This window comes from Rhipicephalus microplus, chromosome 5, assembly GCF_043290135.1.
Source record: "Rhipicephalus microplus isolate Deutch F79 chromosome 5, USDA_Rmic, whole genome shotgun sequence".
NCBI classification, from domain to species: domain Eukaryota; kingdom Metazoa; phylum Arthropoda; class Arachnida; order Ixodida; family Ixodidae; genus Rhipicephalus; species Rhipicephalus microplus.
Window position 1 is genome coordinate 172,415,710 of NC_134704.1, and position 20,686 is coordinate 172,436,395.

General features: G+C 43.4%; 1 protein-coding gene across 1 annotated transcript in view; it reads left to right on the forward strand.

Annotated features, from left to right (window-relative positions):
• The window catches only part of Der-1 (derlin 1), a 44,213-nt gene that overhangs the window by 19,588 nt on the left and 3,939 nt on the right, over window positions 1-20,686 (forward strand). The window contains exons 2-7 of the mRNA XM_037424926.2: window positions 2,340-2,439; window positions 5,491-5,555; window positions 6,773-6,799; window positions 9,643-9,738; window positions 12,536-12,588; window positions 16,172-16,282. Coding sequence (XP_037280823.1) covers window positions 2,340-2,439; window positions 5,491-5,555; window positions 6,773-6,799; window positions 9,643-9,738; window positions 12,536-12,588; window positions 16,172-16,282 — 452 coding nt within the window. The remainder of the gene's footprint in view (window positions 1-2,339; window positions 2,440-5,490; window positions 5,556-6,772; window positions 6,800-9,642; window positions 9,739-12,535; window positions 12,589-16,171; window positions 16,283-20,686) is intronic.

A 20,686-nucleotide genomic window follows, 5' to 3' on the forward strand; every position in this document is an offset into this window, starting at 1 on the left:
GGAGCGACTCATGCTAATGTATTCTCTTGTAGCTGCAGTCTTGTAGCACCACAAGAGCAATATCGGATGTTGCCTCAAACATTGGATTCCTTAACATTGCATAAAGATGCGTCAAGCGTGTGCACTGGCAAACTTGAGCCTGGTAGCATAGAGCAAACAGTCCCTTGCAGACAATCTACTATGACATACCTACTGAATATTGAAAGCACATTGTGTATAAATGTATTTTTATATTGTGTTTATTGGTGTATTTAGGGCACTTGAAACTGCTCTTAAAGGAACACTATTCTACCCCCCATGTTTTGTTTGTGGGTTGTGTAAACTGAAGTAGAGATAGACTAATGCAGCAGAAACGGCAGTGATAACGGCACGCAATCTGAAGTTATTCGACTTAGAAAAGTCAAAATACAAGAAAAAAATGCTGACCCTCAACCCTATTTTCGCAGGGTCACTTGACCACATTTCACTAGCCCATGATGTCGGAAGGCTGCCCCAATGAAATAAGTTGGAAGCGCCTCCGTAGGGGAAGCTCCCACCTCATTGTTGCTTGTTTTTGTGTGCGTGTGTTTTCAAGGTAATGTTGACCTTGTTGCCACATTAACAAACGTGGTGACTGACACCTGGCTTGCCAGATTGTGAGCTGAAGTGTCGAAGCGAGGTATTTTCTGCTGTTGCTTACAACATTCCAAGTCACTTCTTTCTATTACTGCAAGAAATGAATTTGTGGAACGACCAAGACGGTGAAGTGTTGTTGACCCTTCGCGCATTGTTTGGTGAGTCGCCCAACGAGTAACAATGGTGCACAGCACCCCTTCAACAGCGCACTTGCGTAAAGAGGGAGCTCGCAAACTCCTAAAAGCAAAAAGAGGAAAGAAAAAGAGAGAGGTTTTTTGTATGTACATCCGACCCGGCAAGCCAAAAATTCTGTGGGGAAATGGTAGCCAGTGCCTCTGTCGTGCTTTGTAGTCGCTGTGATCTTTTTTTGTTGTGGCTGTGTCTGTTCAGGGTTTGATGAAAAAACGCAGAGATGAAAAATGAATCAGATTAAAGACCTCAGTTTTGATCCTACACTACGATCGCATCTAACATTACATTTATCCAATGATATCGTGGGAGGCTTCCGGCATAATATCCGTCCGCAAAGTTCTGGCGAGCACCACTACGTGGTAATGCAGTCGGCAGTGATGTAGTGACTTTATTGCGTGATTAAATTACTAAATCATTTTATATCGGCACTTACACCTAAACTAAAAATATCTGCAGTTATCAGTATGCACAAACCACAAATAAAAAATAGGTGCTTCAGTAGTGTTAGAGGTCCCCTTTAAAAGCAGTTCTCAATTTTCTTCTTCAAATCAATGTTCCTGTGACACAAATGGAGCATGTTGTGTTCATTGCTTTTTGTTGAACTATGGAATGCGACAATATAATTGCGTGAGTGCCAAGGCCTAAAACAATGCGACAGGCACCTCATTAGGCACTAAAGCATGCGACAGGCATGCAGGCACTAAAGCACGTGACAGGCACCTCATTATTGACCAGTTTCAGTTTGATAGAGCTCCAAAAAACAACAACCTGTCGGTTGCCACTCGCCACCTAGCGTGGGCAGCTCTTGACTACATCGGCTCACAGAATTGTGATGCACTTCCCAATGATCCGCATCAAGAAGTCTTTTCGAATTAGAAACGGGACTACAGTGCAGCCAAACACAAAACTACCAACGCGTGCGCTGTAGCCATGCACTCGTGACCAGTGACCGAAAAGTATATACTGCTGGAACAAATGCTGCAAAAGAAAAGTGGCAGCTATGATGTCATTCATTATAATTTGTTTTATTGACTGCAGCGTGAGGGAAGTAAGGAGGAGGAATCCCTTTTGATGGTGGCAACACCTTCAAAATTTAAACTTCGAAATTGCTGTAAAACACCTTCCGAGCTATATTCATTATTGATATGTAGCAGATGATATACACATGCTCACAGGAATCAATCTCACAGGCTATCTCGGCCTTTAAATTTTGTGTCGGTACACTTTTAAATGATATTTACATATGGTCGAGAAAAAAAAACTTAATTTTATGAAGTACATGCAAAGTTAAAAGAAACCATGTTTGAACACTGGTATTGTTAGGGGCCATCTTTTTTGCGGGCTAGGCTTGGCCTGGTGACCCCGACGTGGGAGTTGCGCACTGTTCACTAGAGCACATCGCGCAAGACTTCAGAAATTATTTAAATCAATCAGTCGTTTTTTAGGACAAATCAAAATGGTGCATAAGATGTTAAATGTTACTCTTGTGTTATGAGCACTGTCAGGCTGAATTGCCTTGCTTGCCTCTGCAGATATGGCGGCCAGTCACATCGGTGTTCTTCTACCCCATGGGTTTCCACTACCTGGTGAACCTCTACTTCCTCTACACATACTCAATACGCCTGGAGACAGGTGAGCGATTTCTGTGTGTTTCATTCCCTGACCTCCCTTTCTAAGTGCTTGCATAACATTGTCCAATCTGCTCTCTATCACTTATATATTCTACTCAGCCTAGAGCTCTTCGCTTGACACAGGTCTTAGTGATAAGATAATAGAGGCCCAATCTTTCACTTTGGTGTCAGACAGGGGCACCTGCTCCTTGGTGCTCATGTTCCCTGGTGTATTCTTAGGGTTAACTTTGAGTTTCATTGCACTGCCAATGCAGTTCTAGGATATTGCTTAGAAAAAAGCATGTGTTGAGACTCTCTCTGCAAGTTACTGTGATGATCTCGGCTGCTTTTAAGAAAACAATAATCTTTCAATTAGTGTGTCCAATCAATTTTTATTAAATATACCAACAGTTAGTTGACCATTATCTTAAACTTATGCACCCATGTTATATGTATCTAATATAAGTTATCTATAACCAGAACCACCTATTTCATTCAATTTTTTATTTTTCACAAGAATATTCCTCAATATTTAGAAAATCGGAAGTGCTTGAGAAGGAAACGACAGTGTCTCTCTCGTTAGTGTGCCACTGATGGAAACAAAGAGAATTAGAATGGATCAGACATCTCTTAGGCGTGAACCTGATTGAGTCATAATGTGTCACTTTCAAGTATAATGCTCAACCTTTTCCACTTCTTTTACTCAATCTCACCTGTTTGCTTGCTATGGCAGCCCAATGGAGGCCTGCAAAGCCTACAAAGCCTTCTGGCATTATGCATACAAAAAAAAAAATTGGGCCCATTCTGCATGTAATCTGCATTTAGTCTGCAAATGTCGTCGAAAGACGATAGTCTTGCGCATGGAGAGAGTTAGAAAACATTTATTTGATGTTCTGCGCAAGAAAATCGGTGAATGGTATTCCGGAGGCACTCGTTAGAGTGCCTCGAGCGTGCAGCGGAGGCAAACGAGCGTACCAAGTCACGTCACACGTGAAACATGAGCGCCTTCTGGCAGTTTTATTTGGAAAACAAAGCGCGGGGCCCTGAGATGGGCGTGGGCGCCCGTCTCGGAGGTGATAAGGTGTAGAACGCAAGGTGACGGGTAGGTGCCACCACCGTGTCGTCTTAGCAAAGTGTTGGAAACACTCGCTTCTTCCTGCAAGCGTTGCATGGTCAGCGCAGCGTGATAAGCGCTACAGTCCTTAGAATTACTTATGTATGCCTTTTCTAGTAAAAGACGAACCTGCAGAATATATACGTGTTGTTATGGTGCTTCAGATATGTGCAATAATTGCTTTTTAATTGACAATCGCACACGTATGAACGCTGATTCTTGAGCAACATTAGTGGGCGCTGTGGATGGGGTCGGCCGTTCGGGGTATCAGCTAGTGCTGTTGAGAGTACCCGGTTTAGAGTAAGGGTGGACAAACAGACAAATGCACAGACAGACAGACCAAAGTTTTTGCGTCGAAAATCCCCAAGAAAGACTATCGTCTTTAAAAACTGATAGTATCAAAGCAATCTAACTCGATAGCTTCGATTAGATGCCATGTCTGAGGCCCTGTGCCAACAGTGGCTGCCATTTAAGGGTGGACAACCTGATATCGGAAAATGATAGGCCACTTCTTTGTCGTTCCTTTCTAAACGGTGCAAGATCACAGGCCACATTTTGCTCCCATGCTTTGTCACCTAACCGAACAGCAAGGCTGTTGTATTAAGCTCTGCCTTTAGTTCTTTCACATGAAACAACGCACTCGCAGTTTACAGAGCACATACTTGCGAATACTGAGTGGGAGGGGGCAGCCAAAGACCTAGGTTTCCTATTGTCCCAGAAGTGGGTTTTCTGGGGAAGACTCACTGGACTAAGTCTGCTTTCATACAGTGTCAGTCTACTTCTTTTGTGTGTTTTGTGTGTGTTATCACACTGCATAAACCTATACTAAGGGTTGCATACCAATTAGATTGTTAACAAATACTCCTAAGCTTTGAGAGTGAATTACAATGTTGAAAACTGACGCTTGTTTGTGTAGGCTTTATTTTGGCAATATCCTACATGTGTGGAGAAAAATTAAGCCACTGCTAATTAGGGTTTTAAAGGTGTTCCTCTTTAAAAAAAAAATCGCGCAACAAAATGCTGATTACCAAAGAAGATCATAAAACGCAGGTGGTGGTTTACGTCAGCTCCTATGTCTTGTAGTTTTCTTGCACGCCTGCGTTCCATCACAGTTTTCGTTTCTTTGCTGTGTGCCGTGCGGGGTCAAGACACACGTCCCCTCTCCCTTCTCTGATGCAGCCATGACTTAGTCGGTGCCAGTGTTCAAAATATATAACAGCATGGCTTTTCAAATGTCAGCTTCTTTTTGCCTGGATGAGAAGGTCGCAGAGACATGACTTCATTTTTTTCACGTAGGAAGACCAGTGTAGTTCGACTACAGTTTAGTAGACTTCAAATACAGATGTTTTACCTCGTCCAACCTGCTCATATTTTGCCGGCATGCAATGTGACATGTACTGTTTAACGTCCCATTACAGGTGCGTTCACACTGTTGCCTCTTGTGGGTCTGTATTCTCATGACGAGCTATTTATTGGAGGGACATTACAGCCCATAGTGTTCAGTAACACGGGGTGGGGGTGTATTCGTCCCCAATCTCCCCCCCATCGGGTGGTGTATCCTAAACGCGGCATTTCATTCTGGACATATAATGCTGGAATTAACCTCACACAAATTTGAACCACAACAGATATATTTTAGAGGCTCCACGCTTTATCTCTGGTATTAAGCATGGATGTTATAGAAATGGAGAGCACCTACCCCTTGTATCTGAAACCGACTAACGGAGTGATATTCTAGCAAAGAGAACAGGGAAACCAATGAGGGCGATGTGTCAATCATTTAACGCATGTAACTCCTGTATTACAGCACCATTTCATTTCATGATGGTGTTCATGCCATTTTACTATGACGGGAACACTGGCTCTGTAGGTGTAGTCTATTTAAATAGTCCTCAGGCACATTTTATTTGGCACATAGCTACGGCACGTGTCTTCTGTGTGTTTTTATATTTCTTTCAGGTCTATTCGATGGGCACCCAGCCAATTACCTATTCATGCTGCTCTTCAACTGGATCTGCATAGTGGTATCCTTCAATGCTGGCTCTTGGTTGAGCTTAGGCTCGCTTAACATTAATAGCACTGCACCCCATTATTCAAAGAGAGCTAAATTACTAATAGAGTAGTGTCTGTTTAGGATCTCGTTGGTACAACTCTCTAATAGAGCAGCAGTGTGGAAGCAGCCCCTGTAATAGTATTGTGGTTACAGTGTTAAAGACCTAAAATAGTATGAAACAGCTGTGTGTAACAACACCAAGTAAAAAGCATGTAAATGTTTGTGAATGATCAGTCATTTACAACTTTTGCTGCTCGATTGCCAGCCGATTTTTCCACAGGATTTTGCTTGAATAAATATTATGCCTATTTCACGCAGAATAAATACCATAAATTCATATGCACTAATTTGTGGCAATATTTGGCATATGAGGAAGAGATAGTGATTGAATATGTGTGATATAAGTACACTGGCTGCTCAAGTGAACAGACTAAGTGATATGTTAAGAATAATCTAATGAAATACCAAGAGGCAGCTTCAATGAAAAATGGTGGCACAGTGGGCAAGAAAATTAATTTAGTACCTTATGAATGAGTGTGTAATAGTAACCTATGAACTAGCACATTTTGCATGCTTGTCATGTTTTCATAACTGTAAGCCACACTCTGCAAAAGCCATGTCTCCTTTCCTTTTGTGAAAATTGTAAATATCCTTGAATTGGCCAAGCTCGGGGCATGCTTAACCAGAATACGGCTCAAGAGCACGAACGGGGCTGTGCCCTTCAGTGTGGCATTGCTGCTAAAGTTTCTGAATGGTGAGCGATCTGTGCTGAGCAACCCCATCAAGCACTCGTTAACAAATAGCATGGTTGTCTAAAAGAGTGCTAAGCCACAGTCTTGGCTACCGGTTAATTGTTTCTTCAGCATTTCATTCACGTGTGAGAATACCAAGCTCTTCCCAAAAGGGACTGGTAGATTGTTGTCTCGTCTCGTAAGAGCTAAATCTTAGCACAAGTGCAATACAGATTAGGGAAGCTGTGCAGCGGCTGTCACACTGTTTTCATCGTCAAATTTTTGGTGTAGCGGGCGGTCTTCAAAAGGTCGCCATGCGGTGTGACGCACATTTATTCATTCTACAAAGTGCATTTGCCTCACAGTGCAGTTGTTGCAGATTTATCCTGGTGGTTCATTCAATGTAGTGACACCCTCTTTGGCAAAAGGACTGTGAGACCTTGACTTCCGAATCTAGATTGTCGCCCTCTTGTCAGACCTCATGGTAAGTGCATTTTCTGAGCATATTCAGGTATCTCTCAAGGCTTTTAATGTGCAGTGCAGTGTTTAAAAGAGAATAACTGTTGTGGGGGTGGGGGGGGGGGGGAGAAAGTCGGCATTGGTGACCAGGAGCTCGTGTTCAACTTAATCTGGACACACCATGTGGATAGTTGTGTGAGCTGGAAGGAAGATGGGCAGAAGAGTGTGGCCGTGCACATAGTACTTATTAAGCACAACATCAGCTTTTGTTTGCAAACGTTCTGGCTATTGCGAAGGAGTGAAGGCCAGCCATTCATCCATGTAGCTTGTCTGTTCTACAAATTTGGGGGAAGATATGTGAGAATTAGGGAGTGACTTAAGGAGTACAGGTAATTTTAAGTATTCCTGTATTGTTCCTTTAAATAAAAGCACTGGTGTCAAGTACCCTGAATAGAGTATTGTGGTTCTGGGGAATGCCTAGCATATGTTTTTGTACCACTATCTTAAAGGGGCCTTAAAGACTTTTCAAGTAACTGTAGAATGGATTCACTAAAAGAGCTTATTGCTTCACGAATTCAATGCCAAAAAAATTTTAAGAATCCGTGCAGTACAAGCAGAGTTACAAAGATTTGTTGCACGCTGCAATCGCATTTCTCTTCTCTCGTCCCGACAAAAGTGCTGGAAGTTAAGCAGAAGGACACGGTAGGAGCAAAGAAGATGCTCCTGCCTAAAAGTGTTTGTGACCTTGTACACTTTTTCCCTTTTTATTCGAATATGCAACTTTTTTAGTGCGATCGCGTGCGCACGCGTGGACAAGTCGCGGCCTTCCTCGGCGATCCTTGTAACGACAGAGTGCACCATCTTCAAATCAACTGATAGCTGATAAAAGACCTCCTGCGATTGATTTTTTTAGCTTCTTTCATTATTTGTTGAAAGAAGAGAAAGCAATGCTTAGCTGAGTTTAATAATCTATTGTTGATTGCAGGCTGTATGCTGTGCTATAATATTTGGCTCATGTGTTCTTGGGAGCCTCTACAACTGATCAGCAGCGTTTTTTGAGCATGCTCAGAAAGTCTTGCATGGTCTCATTAGGGAAGTTCTTTCTGTTTGGATATTGTGGAGGTGGTTTCTCAGTGTGTAAATGTAGCCTAATGTCGCAAAGAGATGGCAACTCTGCCATCTGCTGTAAACAGCACATGGTTCACATGTGCTCGAGCTGTCCAGCGGTAGTGACAGCAACTCCAGCAGTTTAGGCTGCATGCGGCACGCAGAGTTCACAAGCACAGTGATATTCTAGCGTCATTGTGGTACTAATGTTCATTCCAGGGTGGCCCGGCCTGCAGATGCTGGGCTACAGGAACTTTAATGTTTAATTAAAATATTTCATATGCACCGTTTGCCTCTGGTGTGTGAAAAGTGTTAACACTGTAAACCAAGGAAACAAAAAGTGTCCCTTTTGTGATGCCTTAAAGGGCCCCTAAACCACCTCCGATACTTTTTCACGCAATTCAAGTGAACACACACATTGTGTGCAGAATGCCGTCACAATCAACGATGCCACATGTGACAGCGCCATGAGACGCTGGCATGCTTCAAGTTTGCCCCGCCGCGGTGGTCTAGTGGCTAAGGTACTCGGCTGCTGACCCGCATGGCGCGGGTTCGAATCCCGGCTGCGGCGGCTGCATTTCCGATGGAGGCGGAAATGTTGTAGGCCCGTGTGCTCAGATTTGGGTGCACGTTAAAGAACCCCAGGTGGTCGAGATTTCCGGAGCCTTCCACTACGGCGTCTCTCATAATCATGAAGTGGTTTTGGGACGTTAAACCCCACATATCAATCAATCAATGCTTCAAATTTGAAGAAACAATCGCTCCTCCTCTCTGGGCCTTTCGGTCCTCTGTGTGACACGCAGCGCAGCACATTCTGATGCGCATCACATTCATGCTGCGATTGGTCGAGCAACCAGTTAGTCTGCAAGCAGCTGTCCATTCTGCTTATTGTCCGTCGAGTTGCTGGCGTGCACCAACTCCCTGCAGCACACGTTCTCCTAGGCACACACAGACCGCACGTGCACCTGCATTGGCATGACACACGATAGTGGTGGGAAGGGGGGGGGGGACTTCATTTAGCCAAATACAAAAGTGTATGAAAATGGGGTTTGGAGTACATGATAACTGTCTCTCGTGTGGAGACCTCAACCCTACACCTCAACCAATACACTCGTTAGGGAACAGAGATTGAAGGAACACTGAGAGGGAAGAAACGAAAGTAAGGTAAAAGAGGAGAGATATGAGAGGAGTGTGATAAATACGAAGTAAAAAAAAAGTGTGTGTGCGGGGGGAGAATGAGTCAAGTAAGCAAAAATAAAAATGTGTAATGGGCGGAGAAACGGCTGGAGGAGCACCCAGCGAGAGGAAAGTGGCGTTGAGAGAGGATAACAGCTGAGGGTAGTGAAGGAAAGAGCGAAAGCAGCGACTGCCACATTTTGATAATCAAATGCGTCTAACTCTGCTATTATGGCACCGTTTTAGAAAATTCTTGCAGCTCTGTGTTTGTTGTGTACTTGCATGCAGCTTCCCCACCACAACTGAATTTTGACCTCTGGGTGGTTTGGGGACCCTTTAAAATCATGTTGCGCCAAACTTTTTTTCTTCTTGTGGCACACAACAATGTGGGAAATGAGCTGGTAATGGGTGTCTGCTTAAAGACAAAAATAAGTAGTTGTAAGAATGACATAGAAATGTGAATAAACCACTCTATGTTTTTCTGAACTATGCTTCACAATGTTTCATTATGCCTGCCTAGTATAGCCTTGTATACCCAGCAATGTTACACTAACATGTGTGACACTCTTCCTTGCTGATTGACAGCTCCTGATGGACCCCATGGTGCTGAGTGTCCTTTATGTCTGGTGTCAGCTCAACAAAGACGTCATTGTCACTTTCTGGTTTGGCACACAATTCAAGGTGAGTGCATAGGTTTTAATTAAACATCCGGAGGACAAGCAGCAAATGTGCCGTCTTGCTCATTTTCATCCCTGTGTTGGTTTCGCGCTGTTCATGTTGACTATAGATTGCCAAGTAGGTCACCTTGCGAAGTAAGATTTTGCTTGGACAATCAAAAAGACATTGGAAGAAACAAAGTGTAAGTTCAACCCGTATGCCTGCTCGGTCAGGTTGGCTATAGGAAAAAAATGTTGGGAAACATCTCTTTTTTTTCTGCTTAATTGCCTTCTAACTGGATATTGTAAACACTGCGGTGATAAGAGAGGGGGGTTATAATGCACCTTGCCCGTTGAAGTTTTTACATTTTAAATTTGTGCGTTTGCGCATACTTGCAAGCCCACACAGCATGCATGACAAAAGGTCCAGCTCATTCCCCCTTCAAATAAATATCTGGCTACACCCCTGTTGCACATGTAACATTCCAGTGATTGCAACTTTCATTGGTGACTCTTAATCAGCCAATACCAGGGTTGGCCGATTGCAAGCAGATGAGTGCGACATTGAGATCACTTGATGTCCACCATGTCTACAAACGTGGAACCATTGCAAGGCACAACAGCGGTCCTATTGTTGCAAACAGTACTCCACATGCCACTTAAAAGTTAGTGAATTCAATCCCGGCTTTCATTTCTGTAATGACTGTATTTATTAATCTTCAACAACTCTCCTCATTTCAATTTCAGAATTCACCTTTTCTAGATGATTCAGACTGGTTTAGTCGTCTCACGGGTGGCAAACATTAGGATAGTGATTCTTCATGTATCCACCTCGTGGACCCTCCACTTCGGCCAGTGCCGATTAACTGGAGCCGAGCGAGTGGCACACTGCCCGTTTCCGGTCCTTTATCTGCAACGTCATTTGGCGTCGTGAAAATTTTGCAACTCTCAACATAAGTGAGAGGAACAGAATACACTTGGCCGCAAAAAATACAAGCCCAAAGATCAGCTTTTGAACGCAAATCTTGGAGGCCATGCATGCACTCTGATAACGTTAGTCGTTGAATTAGTTTTCGTGCGGCCACCCCCCTTGTGCACATGGAAGGTCCAGATGCATTCCCTGCATCGTGCTCAGACATCTGAACACGTTCATATGCAAGTTCAGACATGCCAATTTTCATGAGGAAAAAAGGTTATCTATATGCCCTATTGGCAGCAATTCTATTTAATCGATATGTGGGATTTGACGTCCCAAAAGCACCCTATGATTATCAGAGACGCTGTGGTGGAGGGCTCCGTAAATTTCGACCACTTAGGGTTCTTTAACATGCACCCTAATTTGAGCACGCGTGGGCTTACAGCATTTCCGCCTCCATCGAAAATGGAGCCGCCGCAGCCGGGAGTAGATCCCACGACCTGCAGGTCAGCAGTTGAGTACCTTAGCCACTAGACCACCGCGGCGGGGCTAGTAGTACCCCTACATGTCAAGTTTGTTAAAGTGTCTGGTTACTGTACATTTAATCTACGTACTTTATTTTTATGCTAAAAATTCGCTGGCGGGTTCGATGTGCCAACGTGGTTAAGAGCACCATAACGTCATGGCTCGCCACTTTTTAGTGCCATAGCGTTTAAGAGCTCATTTCTTATAAATTTCAGCATCAGTGTCATTGGCTGTGGGCAAAAAATCGTCATCTTTGCGTGACCGAAAGCTGAGCATCATTGCACCACCAAAGAACGAGAAAGATGCAAATGAAATAAATGACAAAAAATTCTCAGTCTGGGGATCCAACCCGAGTCGTTTGCATGGCAAGCGGGCGGGCGCTCTACCACACAGTCACGCCTCTGCTTGCGAATACAGTGAAAATAAGTTCCTCTGTTTGGAAATGCAGTGAAAGCAACTTTTAAGCTTTACAAACACATGCATCCTTTATACAGGCTTCACAATTTTATATGAAATATTGCCATAAAATATTGCGTGGTACAAGGGTACATAGCCATTGAGGGTGGGGGGTGGTATGATAATGACTTCATAGTTGAAAGCCAGTCACCGACTACAAAAGGCCCACACGCTACATCACCCTTAGGTCCATGCAGTGGGTGCATAGCAAGTTGAAGTACCGCACTATAAACACAATATCGCTATCATGTTCAACTCTTATAGCCGAAGCTTTAGGGTCCCCCAATTTTATTTTGTCAACTTCATGCGGTGTGTCAAAGTGGATGTATCCAAAGATGGAAACATCTGGAATAGCTACCCCGCTATGACTGCTGTCTGAAGGCATTGAAAGCATCATCTAGCAAAACCCAATTTAGTGAAATTGTTAATCTAACGAATTCCATCCATCCCTTAGTGGGTATTCTTGAGGTTAAATGTTGCCACCAACATGAGCTAATAAATATATTTAACATAAGGCTGACCCCCTTATGTTCTTTATAGACAACAATACTTCGTTTAGGAGCTCCAAATTCCTAATTTCTTTTGTATATTCATCCCACAAAAACATTTCTGCATTTCTGTGTAGCTATTCAATTTAATTCAATATTGCTAATAAATAAAGCAGTTATGCATTTTAGTTTTTGCTGGCTCTTGTTGAATGGTACCTGCTGGATAATTTTGACTGGTTTTTTGTTGGCCTCGCATGGTCTGTGATAGTCAACGTAATCTACTATCAGTTATCTATTGGCGATTGTTGTTGCATTAACGAAAATAAAAAAAAATAAGAACCATGGTCGGTGTTTGTGCATCGAACTGTGTAAAATGTATTGCTTTGCCTAGTACTGTACATGATTTAGGCATGCATTGACTGTCAACCGTATTGCAGGCCATCTACCTTCCCTGGGTTTTGCTTGCATTCAACATGATTATCAGTGGCGGGTGAGTTGATTAGCCCTGCTTTTATTTCATCTGATAAGACCATATTTTGGGCATTGTGAGTGTGTGAAAGTGGGTATGGAGAGCGTGTTCCTGTGGCTCCTCTGATGAATGTAGACAGCGGCATCACAGCGTGGCTGTATGTGACGTGGTGCCCATTTGTCCTGTCTGTTGGCGTCATTTTAGGGGCGAAGCTCCTTATAGCGACACCCAATCGTCCCTCGTAGTCGTCGGAGTAGTGTGCTACCAGTCTTACATTTTGACCTCCAAGGTGGTGCCGGTGGGAGATTTTTTCGTTGTTGAACAATAAAAAATTCGCAGCGTGCGCGTTAACTAAAAGCCGAGTTCTCCTGTCTCTCATTCCACCTTAGCAGCCATTGGCATATACATTGAGCACTATCTGAAAAGAAAGGGTTGCTACGTTATACTCGCTGGGCGTAACCTCCTTGGTTTTAGAAAGGTTTAGCGAGCGTTGGGCCGCAGTGCCATAAATACAGTGAACTAGTATATACCATGAACTCTAGGTGGTTAAAGGTGGGAAGTAGACACGAAGCGCAAGCTGTAAGAAAGTGTGTGTGTGCCTCCTCTCGTTCAGTCCTGGGAATGTCCGCTGGATGGCGGTGCTTCTATATGAGGAATATATGATGAAAAGATGCAAGATGGTGGTACTTGGAGTGTTGGAATAGGTGGACGAACGGACAGATGCATGGACGGACTCACGGTTGGCTGCACGGACGAATGGACGCATGGACGAACGCAGGAGCGGATGCATGGACGAACGCAGGGACGGACGCACAGATGGACGTGCAGACGCACAAACAGACGCATGCACAGACGGGCGGATGGACACATGGGCGGCCACACAGACGCACGCTTGGACGGACGGAAGCAAGAACGAATGGACGGACGGATGCTTCGCCCCACTCTTCATCATTCACTCTGTGGATATGCTGCCATTTTTTTTAGTCAGCCAGCAAGACGTGGCAATAGAACCACTTTCTCTATTCGCCAATAACACTGGCATGCAAGACAGCACTTGCCCTTACCAGCTTACAATAATGGAATTTTTCGTGAACTTCATAGGTGTACGGGTTGCCAGCTCTGCAGGAAATGCAGCAAGACAGCATATGGCTTTTGAATCTGACATTTCCATGAAATTGTATACAGGATTTTAATGAGCACAATTTTTTAAAAATTCCGCTTAACTTTTCTTTTTACACTTGTTTACTCGTTGTCATGTGGTATAAGCCTCTATTTGCTTAGTCACACGGGAAACTTTGCCCTCGTTAGTCAAAAAAAGACAGTTTTATGTATGATTTCATGGAAGGTCAAATGCCAATGCATCAAATTCTGCATGAGTGGCCCGAAACACTGACATTTGTAATGCTCTACTAACCGTGTCACCCGTGCCCCGTCACGATGGTCTAGTGGCTAAGGTACTCGGCTGCTGACCCGCAGGTCGCGGGATCAAATCCCGGCTGTGGCGGCTGCATTTCCTATGGAGGCGGAAATGTTGTAGGCACGTGTACTCATATTTGGGTGCACGTTAAAAAACCCGAGGTGGCCGAAATTTCTGGAGCCCTCTACTACGGCGTCTCTCATAATCATATGGTGGTTTTGGCACGTTAAACCCCACAAATCAATCAATTAACCGTGTCACCCACTGCTTCATACACAGCCCCGTGGCATGCTCACCATACTCCTGCTTCATTCGCAGCTGGCATTGCTGTCATAACTGCTCAACTAATGCACTGGCAGAACTCTCTCTTCATGCGCTTTGCACTGCCATTCTTATAGGTGTAAAAAGCTCGGTCGTGGGGCTTTAAATACCAAAATGACAGTATGCTTACGAAATCCACCCTAGTGGGTAACAGGCTAATTCTAACCACCTTCGGTTCTATAATGTGTAATTAAATCGCATTACTGTGTTGCCTTTCACCTCCATTGAATGTAGCTAATCCTCACGATTGCTACTAATGTTTTTATATTATGAGCAATCAAATGAATACTTATTATGATTCCGGGTGTCAACACATGTAATCAAGGCTGTGTGCTGTGTCCCATGACAGCTGGTAGCCTTTTTCCAATCTTATCTGAGTGAGACCTGTGTACAATAGCAAAATTCAGCATGCAAAAGTCAAGGCCTGATCATCTGAGATTTTTTTCACAAATGTTTTTGACCTTATTCAACAGTCAATTGTTGGTGCCCACAGTTTGGCTGGTTTGACCACTCTGCAAACGGAGTGTTCAAAGTCAGTTGACTTTTTGTTACTCTTAGTGACAAAAATGCAAGTGTTCCGGTAGAAGTGATAGAGGCAGCAAATAAATTTGTTTAAATCATTAAGTCTTGTGTATCTGTGCTTGCACTCATACTGTGGTGTGCTGTGTATCAGTCACAAGTGCAAATATGCAATGCATTACCACCACTGCTGCTGATATTGCTTATGTGGCATAAATAGATTCACATATGTCACACCTTTCAAGTGAGAGCAGTGTTGTCCTTGCTTTTGATGCGTGATTGTGTGTGGTACAAATGTGAGCTGTGCCTCCTATGTACGAGCCGAAAGATGTGCAGTAGTCGTCTGCTGGCTAACATGATAGTGGATGGGTTGAGGCCCATTAGTGACAGTATTTGAGTGCTGTTAAACCAAATAAAAGGAAATTGAATATGATGTAAGAATAGATATGTTATATCTATAAACTCACTATAAATGTTAATTCTTTACACTGTATCAGTGGTAAAAGTATTCATTTACTTTGTCTGACCGTAAATGCATTAATTGTATAACCAAGGAGAATGAGCAATTAGCACCCAAGCACCACACACCTAGAATAGTACACAAATAAAACTTCATAAGTCCGTAGGCAGCTAAAGTTTAAAGCTTTGAGAAGACCGCTGTGTACTCGCTGAAGAGGTCACTCTGCCTTAAGAAAACTGTTAGTAACAAAACGGCTGGAATAATGCTGTTTGGCCCCTTTCTGTTATGCTCTAACGAAGGTGTGTCGTGCTGTTACGGAAGTATGTATTGCACTGGGGTCGACCAGTCACTTTTTATTTCAGTCGGACCAGGCACAGATTGAATTCTTGGTCTATGGTTGGCTTCTTTATGCAAGCCACAGAAGAGAGCCAATAGCAGTGCATCGTATGACACCGGTACTACGTATAGCTACACGAAACTGCATTATGTCGTTATCAGTGTGCCTTATGCCCTAATAAAAATGCCTGACGTCCGTTTCAAAGGGTGTCTTTTTCTGAACTGATTAAGATGTGTGCTTTTCTGCTCTCCTCTCTCTCTCTCTCCACGGATCGTCCTCCTCAATGCGTCAGTGGCTACAGCACTCGGCTGCTGAGCCGAAGATGGATCCCGGCCGGTCGGGATCCATCCCGACCGCTGCGGCCGGGATGGATCCCGGCCGCAGCGGTCGCATTTTGGTGAAGACCAAATGGCACTGCGCAATGTCAGTGCACGTTAAACAGCCCCAGAGCCTGCCGCTACGGCATCTCTCATAGTTATATTGTGATTTTGGGCCATAAAACCCCAGATATTATAATTACTTATCTCTCTCTGTGCATTCCTCTTTCCAGGGGCCTGTATGAGCTGATTGGCATCCTGGTGGGACACCTCTACTTCTTCCTCATGTTCAAGTACCCACAGGAGTTTGGCGGCCGCAACCTGCTCCAGGTGCCCTCCATCCTGTGAGTGCTCCTCTCAGTGAGGCAGCCCATTGCTACTGGTTCCCATAGTCATGATCTCGGGAAAGTGTTTAGCGAGGCACCTATATGTGATGCGGCACTGAATACTAATACAATTTGAACTGTGTTGCGCTATTAAACGAGAAGCATACTGCCCTGGCTGTGATGAAGAAATTTGAGCTATCTTGTAAACCATACTGAAAAAGATACAGTAGAATCTAGATAGCACGATTACAGTAGATGTGAATTTTTTTATTTTATTTTATTTTATTTTTTTTATTTATTGCATACTTTTCCGCGATGTATTGTACTGCATGTAAGTGTTAAAGACGAGTCCTGAGTGTCCGTTGACTATGTTATAAAGGAATTTTAAGCGATGTAGCTTTCTACGCGACTCCAATGTGGGAAGGGCGGATCTATTACGGAGTTCAGTGACTGAACAGTGTCTACTGTACGCGTGGTAAATAAACCGAAGGGATTTATTTTGGACTCGTTCTAGTAAGTATATTTCAGTTTGTGTGTGTGGATCCCATACAACGTCAGCATATTCCAACAATGGGCGTACCAATGTAGTGTAAGCAACTAGTTTTGTTTTGCTGGTGCAGTGCCTCATGCGATGCTTTAAGAACCACAATCGCCGCAGTGCTGCTGATGTTATACCTTCAATATGAGTTTTCCAGCTCAAATTAGAAGTGATTGTCAGACCAAGGTATTTGTACTGGTTAACGGTTGTTATAGCAGTGTTGTTTAACATGTAAGTGAATTCCGAGGGATTTTTTTTACGTGTTATGGTCATCTTGACGCACTTTGCTATGTTGAGGCTCATTTTCCAGGAGTTACACCATGCTGTAATAACCGATAAGTATTCATTTAGGGTGGCATGATCTGTTCTTGATTGAATGGGCAGGTACACAACGCAGTCGTCCGCGAAAAAACGACACTGCACAGTAGATTCGGATGACATGTCATTTAGATAAACTAAAAATAAAAGTGGTCCTAGGACAGAGCCCTGTGGTACCCCAGAATGCACGGGAGCGGAAGAAGAATTTTTATCTGCTATCCGAACGTATTGGTGTCGGTGGGACAGATAACAATCAAGCCGTCGAAGAATTCTTTCGTTGGTTAGGATTCGGCGAATTTTAAACATCAAATGGGAATGGGAAACTCGGTCGAAAGCTTTTTCAAAGTCTAAAAAAATCGCATCTATTTGTCCGCCTTTGTCAAGTGTTTTTAGAAAGTCATCAGTAGTGTGAATTAACTGTGTGGTGGTTGAAAAGCCTTGCCGGAAACCGTGTTGATTTGGGGAAAAAAAATGGTTACTCTCCAGAAATGAACTTAAGTGTTTGAAAAGGAAGTGTTCCATAACCTTGCCGGCTGTACATAACAACGAAATAGGGCGGTAGTTTTTCACGTCATATTTATCACCTGATTTATGAATGGGTACCAATTTACCCTTCTTCCAATCTACTGGAACTTCGCCTTGTAACAGGCTTTCCCTAAATATTAAGCCTAAGTATTTGGAACACCACTCGGCGTACCGATAAAAAAAAGCATTAGGTATTTCATCTGGCCCAGCCGATTTTTTTGTGTCTAGATGAAGTAGAGCTGACAAGATGCCTTCATCTGTTATAATCAAGTCTGGCAGTTCGAGATTGTTTGCGTGGAAATCAGGCGGGGTGTCACCCGTTCGCAAAAAAACAGAAGAGAAGTAGTCGTTAAATGCTGTTGCTATGCAGCTGGCATCAGTCACGTCCGCATCCTTGATTTTAATTTTCGTCACTTTCACTTTTTTGTCGGAGAGGTGCATCCAAAATTTTCTTGGATTGGTTGTGAGAAAGTTGTGCATTTTTACGTTGAAGAAATGAAATTTGGAGCTTTTAATCTTGTTGCGCAGTTCGTCGCGGAGGCTCGTCAGAGCAGCACTACGTGGTTGTGTTTTTGAGCATGACAGGCGTTTTATCTTGCGTTTTAGATGGAGTATGTCGCGCGTAATCCAAGGACTACGGCCGTGTATTTTTTTCACTTTCTTCGGAACGAACGAACTTATACATTTGTGAACGGTTGTCTTAAAGTGCGACCATAGCTGGTTAACGTCACAGCGATTATGAAAATGTTTGTTAGTAATTTTGTCGTACTCCTCCTCTAGGAGGTCCAAAATACTTTCGTCCGAGGCAGTATTAAAATTGAGGAATGCTGTGATACGAATTTTAATGTTGTTTTGGATGGGCTACATTATATAAAAAACACCGTGATTTGGTGTTATACAAACAGTTTCCCCAGCCACCGCAGACGGTTCGCATGTGCGATTGACTGCTGCACGCCAGCGGCGCAACATGACTTGTTTGTGGGAGGAAGGCCTGTTCACTCTTGGCCTCGAAGGGAGTGAATGGCGCATAATTCACTGGAATTTTGCTCGCTTTGGTGGGCAGAAAAACGAGGCCAATGCAAAAACATTAGTCCGAGACCAAATTTGTAGCCTGGTTTGTGTACTACGATCACTGATAACACCAGAAGTAGAAGAAAGTGCAGCAGCAGTGAGCCAGCATGCCCCAACGTATCTTGCTTTTGCACTGCTGGCTGAATTCATCACCGTCGCTGTGTCCGCACGGGTCATTTTTGCTGGCGTACCTTTTGAAATAATGTTTGTAAAGGTGTAAATAGTTTTTTTTTTTTTTTCAGTGCTTTGCATGCATAATTACAACTCGGTACGAAATTAAGTGCTCAGGAAACGGGTAAAAGGTAATGAATCATCAAGCGGCAATAGTAACGGCAGCGGCGGTGGCATTTATTCGAGGGGCAGAATAAATGTGAACATTTTCGACGGGCACGGACATGGTATCCCCAGCCGCTCTGCATATTCGCTTGAATTCTCCAGGACTAGTTTTTTTTTTTTCTGTGTCGACTTAATGGTGCAGTTTTCTGGCCGCTTAAGAGGCGAAGTGGCTCAATTTCCAGTGAGTTTGGCCACTTTCGCTCTCTCTGATGTCAACTGTGAAGACGCCACGCCAGGAGGATGAGTGAGGAAACCGCGGCACTTTATTGAGAGGCGGTGTTAGCAGTGAAGTTTAAAAGAACATCATAGACTTTTTTTAGCAAAGAGTAGTTGCCAATGACGTTCTTATTCATCTTTAAGCTGTTTTCAGTTCATATGAATTCAGGATAATACGAATATTTTACGTGCTCCATTCCAATTCCTATGATCGAGATTCTTTGACAGTATCAAAGAATGTACATGCCTAGAAAATAGACCACAGTGTTTGCAGAGGCCAGTAATTGAACACAGCAAGCTAGTAATTGAATGCAGTGAGTTAGAACAGTACAAAAAACATACATCGAGATACGAAATGTGACTAGTAGTGCTCAAAGGTGCTCAAAGAATTCAGGGAATCTGTTTTTATTGATTTACTTTGTTTCTGCCCAGAAAAACAGTGCTTCAACATCTGCCTATGGCTTCTATTGTTTTCAGTTGGTGTGTGTTAATTTCAAAAGCCTTCACCACTGGGGGAAACTTCTGCGTGCTTTTTCTTTTTTTTTCTTTCTTTACACCTACCACTCTAGATATTGCCGGATATCTATGACACCTTCTTACAAAGACTTACATGCACAAAAGCTTACTTCATGTTTTGAAAAATAAATTCCTGGGACTGGGAGAGATCTTCTAAATAAGTGAGTTTTCGAATGAACAGAACATACAAAAAGGGACATCCACTGAACTTGGAATTATTCAAAGTAATCAGGGTTGGTCGATTGTTGTGCAGGCTAGTTTGTGGTTCTAAGGGTTATGTTTTCCAGCAATGCTTGGTCCTCATTTTGCTGAAAACAGTGCTTAATAGCAAGCCTCAGGGGTGTCACTGGTGAAAAAAAAAAATGCTGTTGTGATCAACTAAAATGCATGCCTGCAGAAAACAAGACATCTTCACTACAACACAGTAGTGACACGTAAGCAGCGTGTCGCCTGCGCTAGCACGTCATGATGCGATCTTTAGCATATTTTTTATGGTAAAACAAATACTTTAATGATGGCCAGTGTGGAGAAATTCACGATGTGTTTTTGCTGAAAAACATGACCATTGAAGCTTTCGAACTGAGTTTCCAAATTGGGCATTGCGGGTGAGAACAGTGCCAGCAGTGCGAATTGCTGGAGCAACCGACAATCGAGGGTTCGCATATATCGCGAATTATGTCAGAATGTTGTTTATTAATTTTTTGATATTCCCATAGAGAATGGGTAAATCATGGCACGTGGGCGTTGCGAGAAGCGTGTGACATGCTGCCCGCACCTCATGCTGCGTTGCAGTAGACATGTCCTGTTTTCCGCAGGCACACATTTCAGCTAACCACGAAACCCTTTTTATTTATTTGTTTTGCGCTCAGAGTAGCAAGGCTGGTGTGCTTCAGCTGCCACTC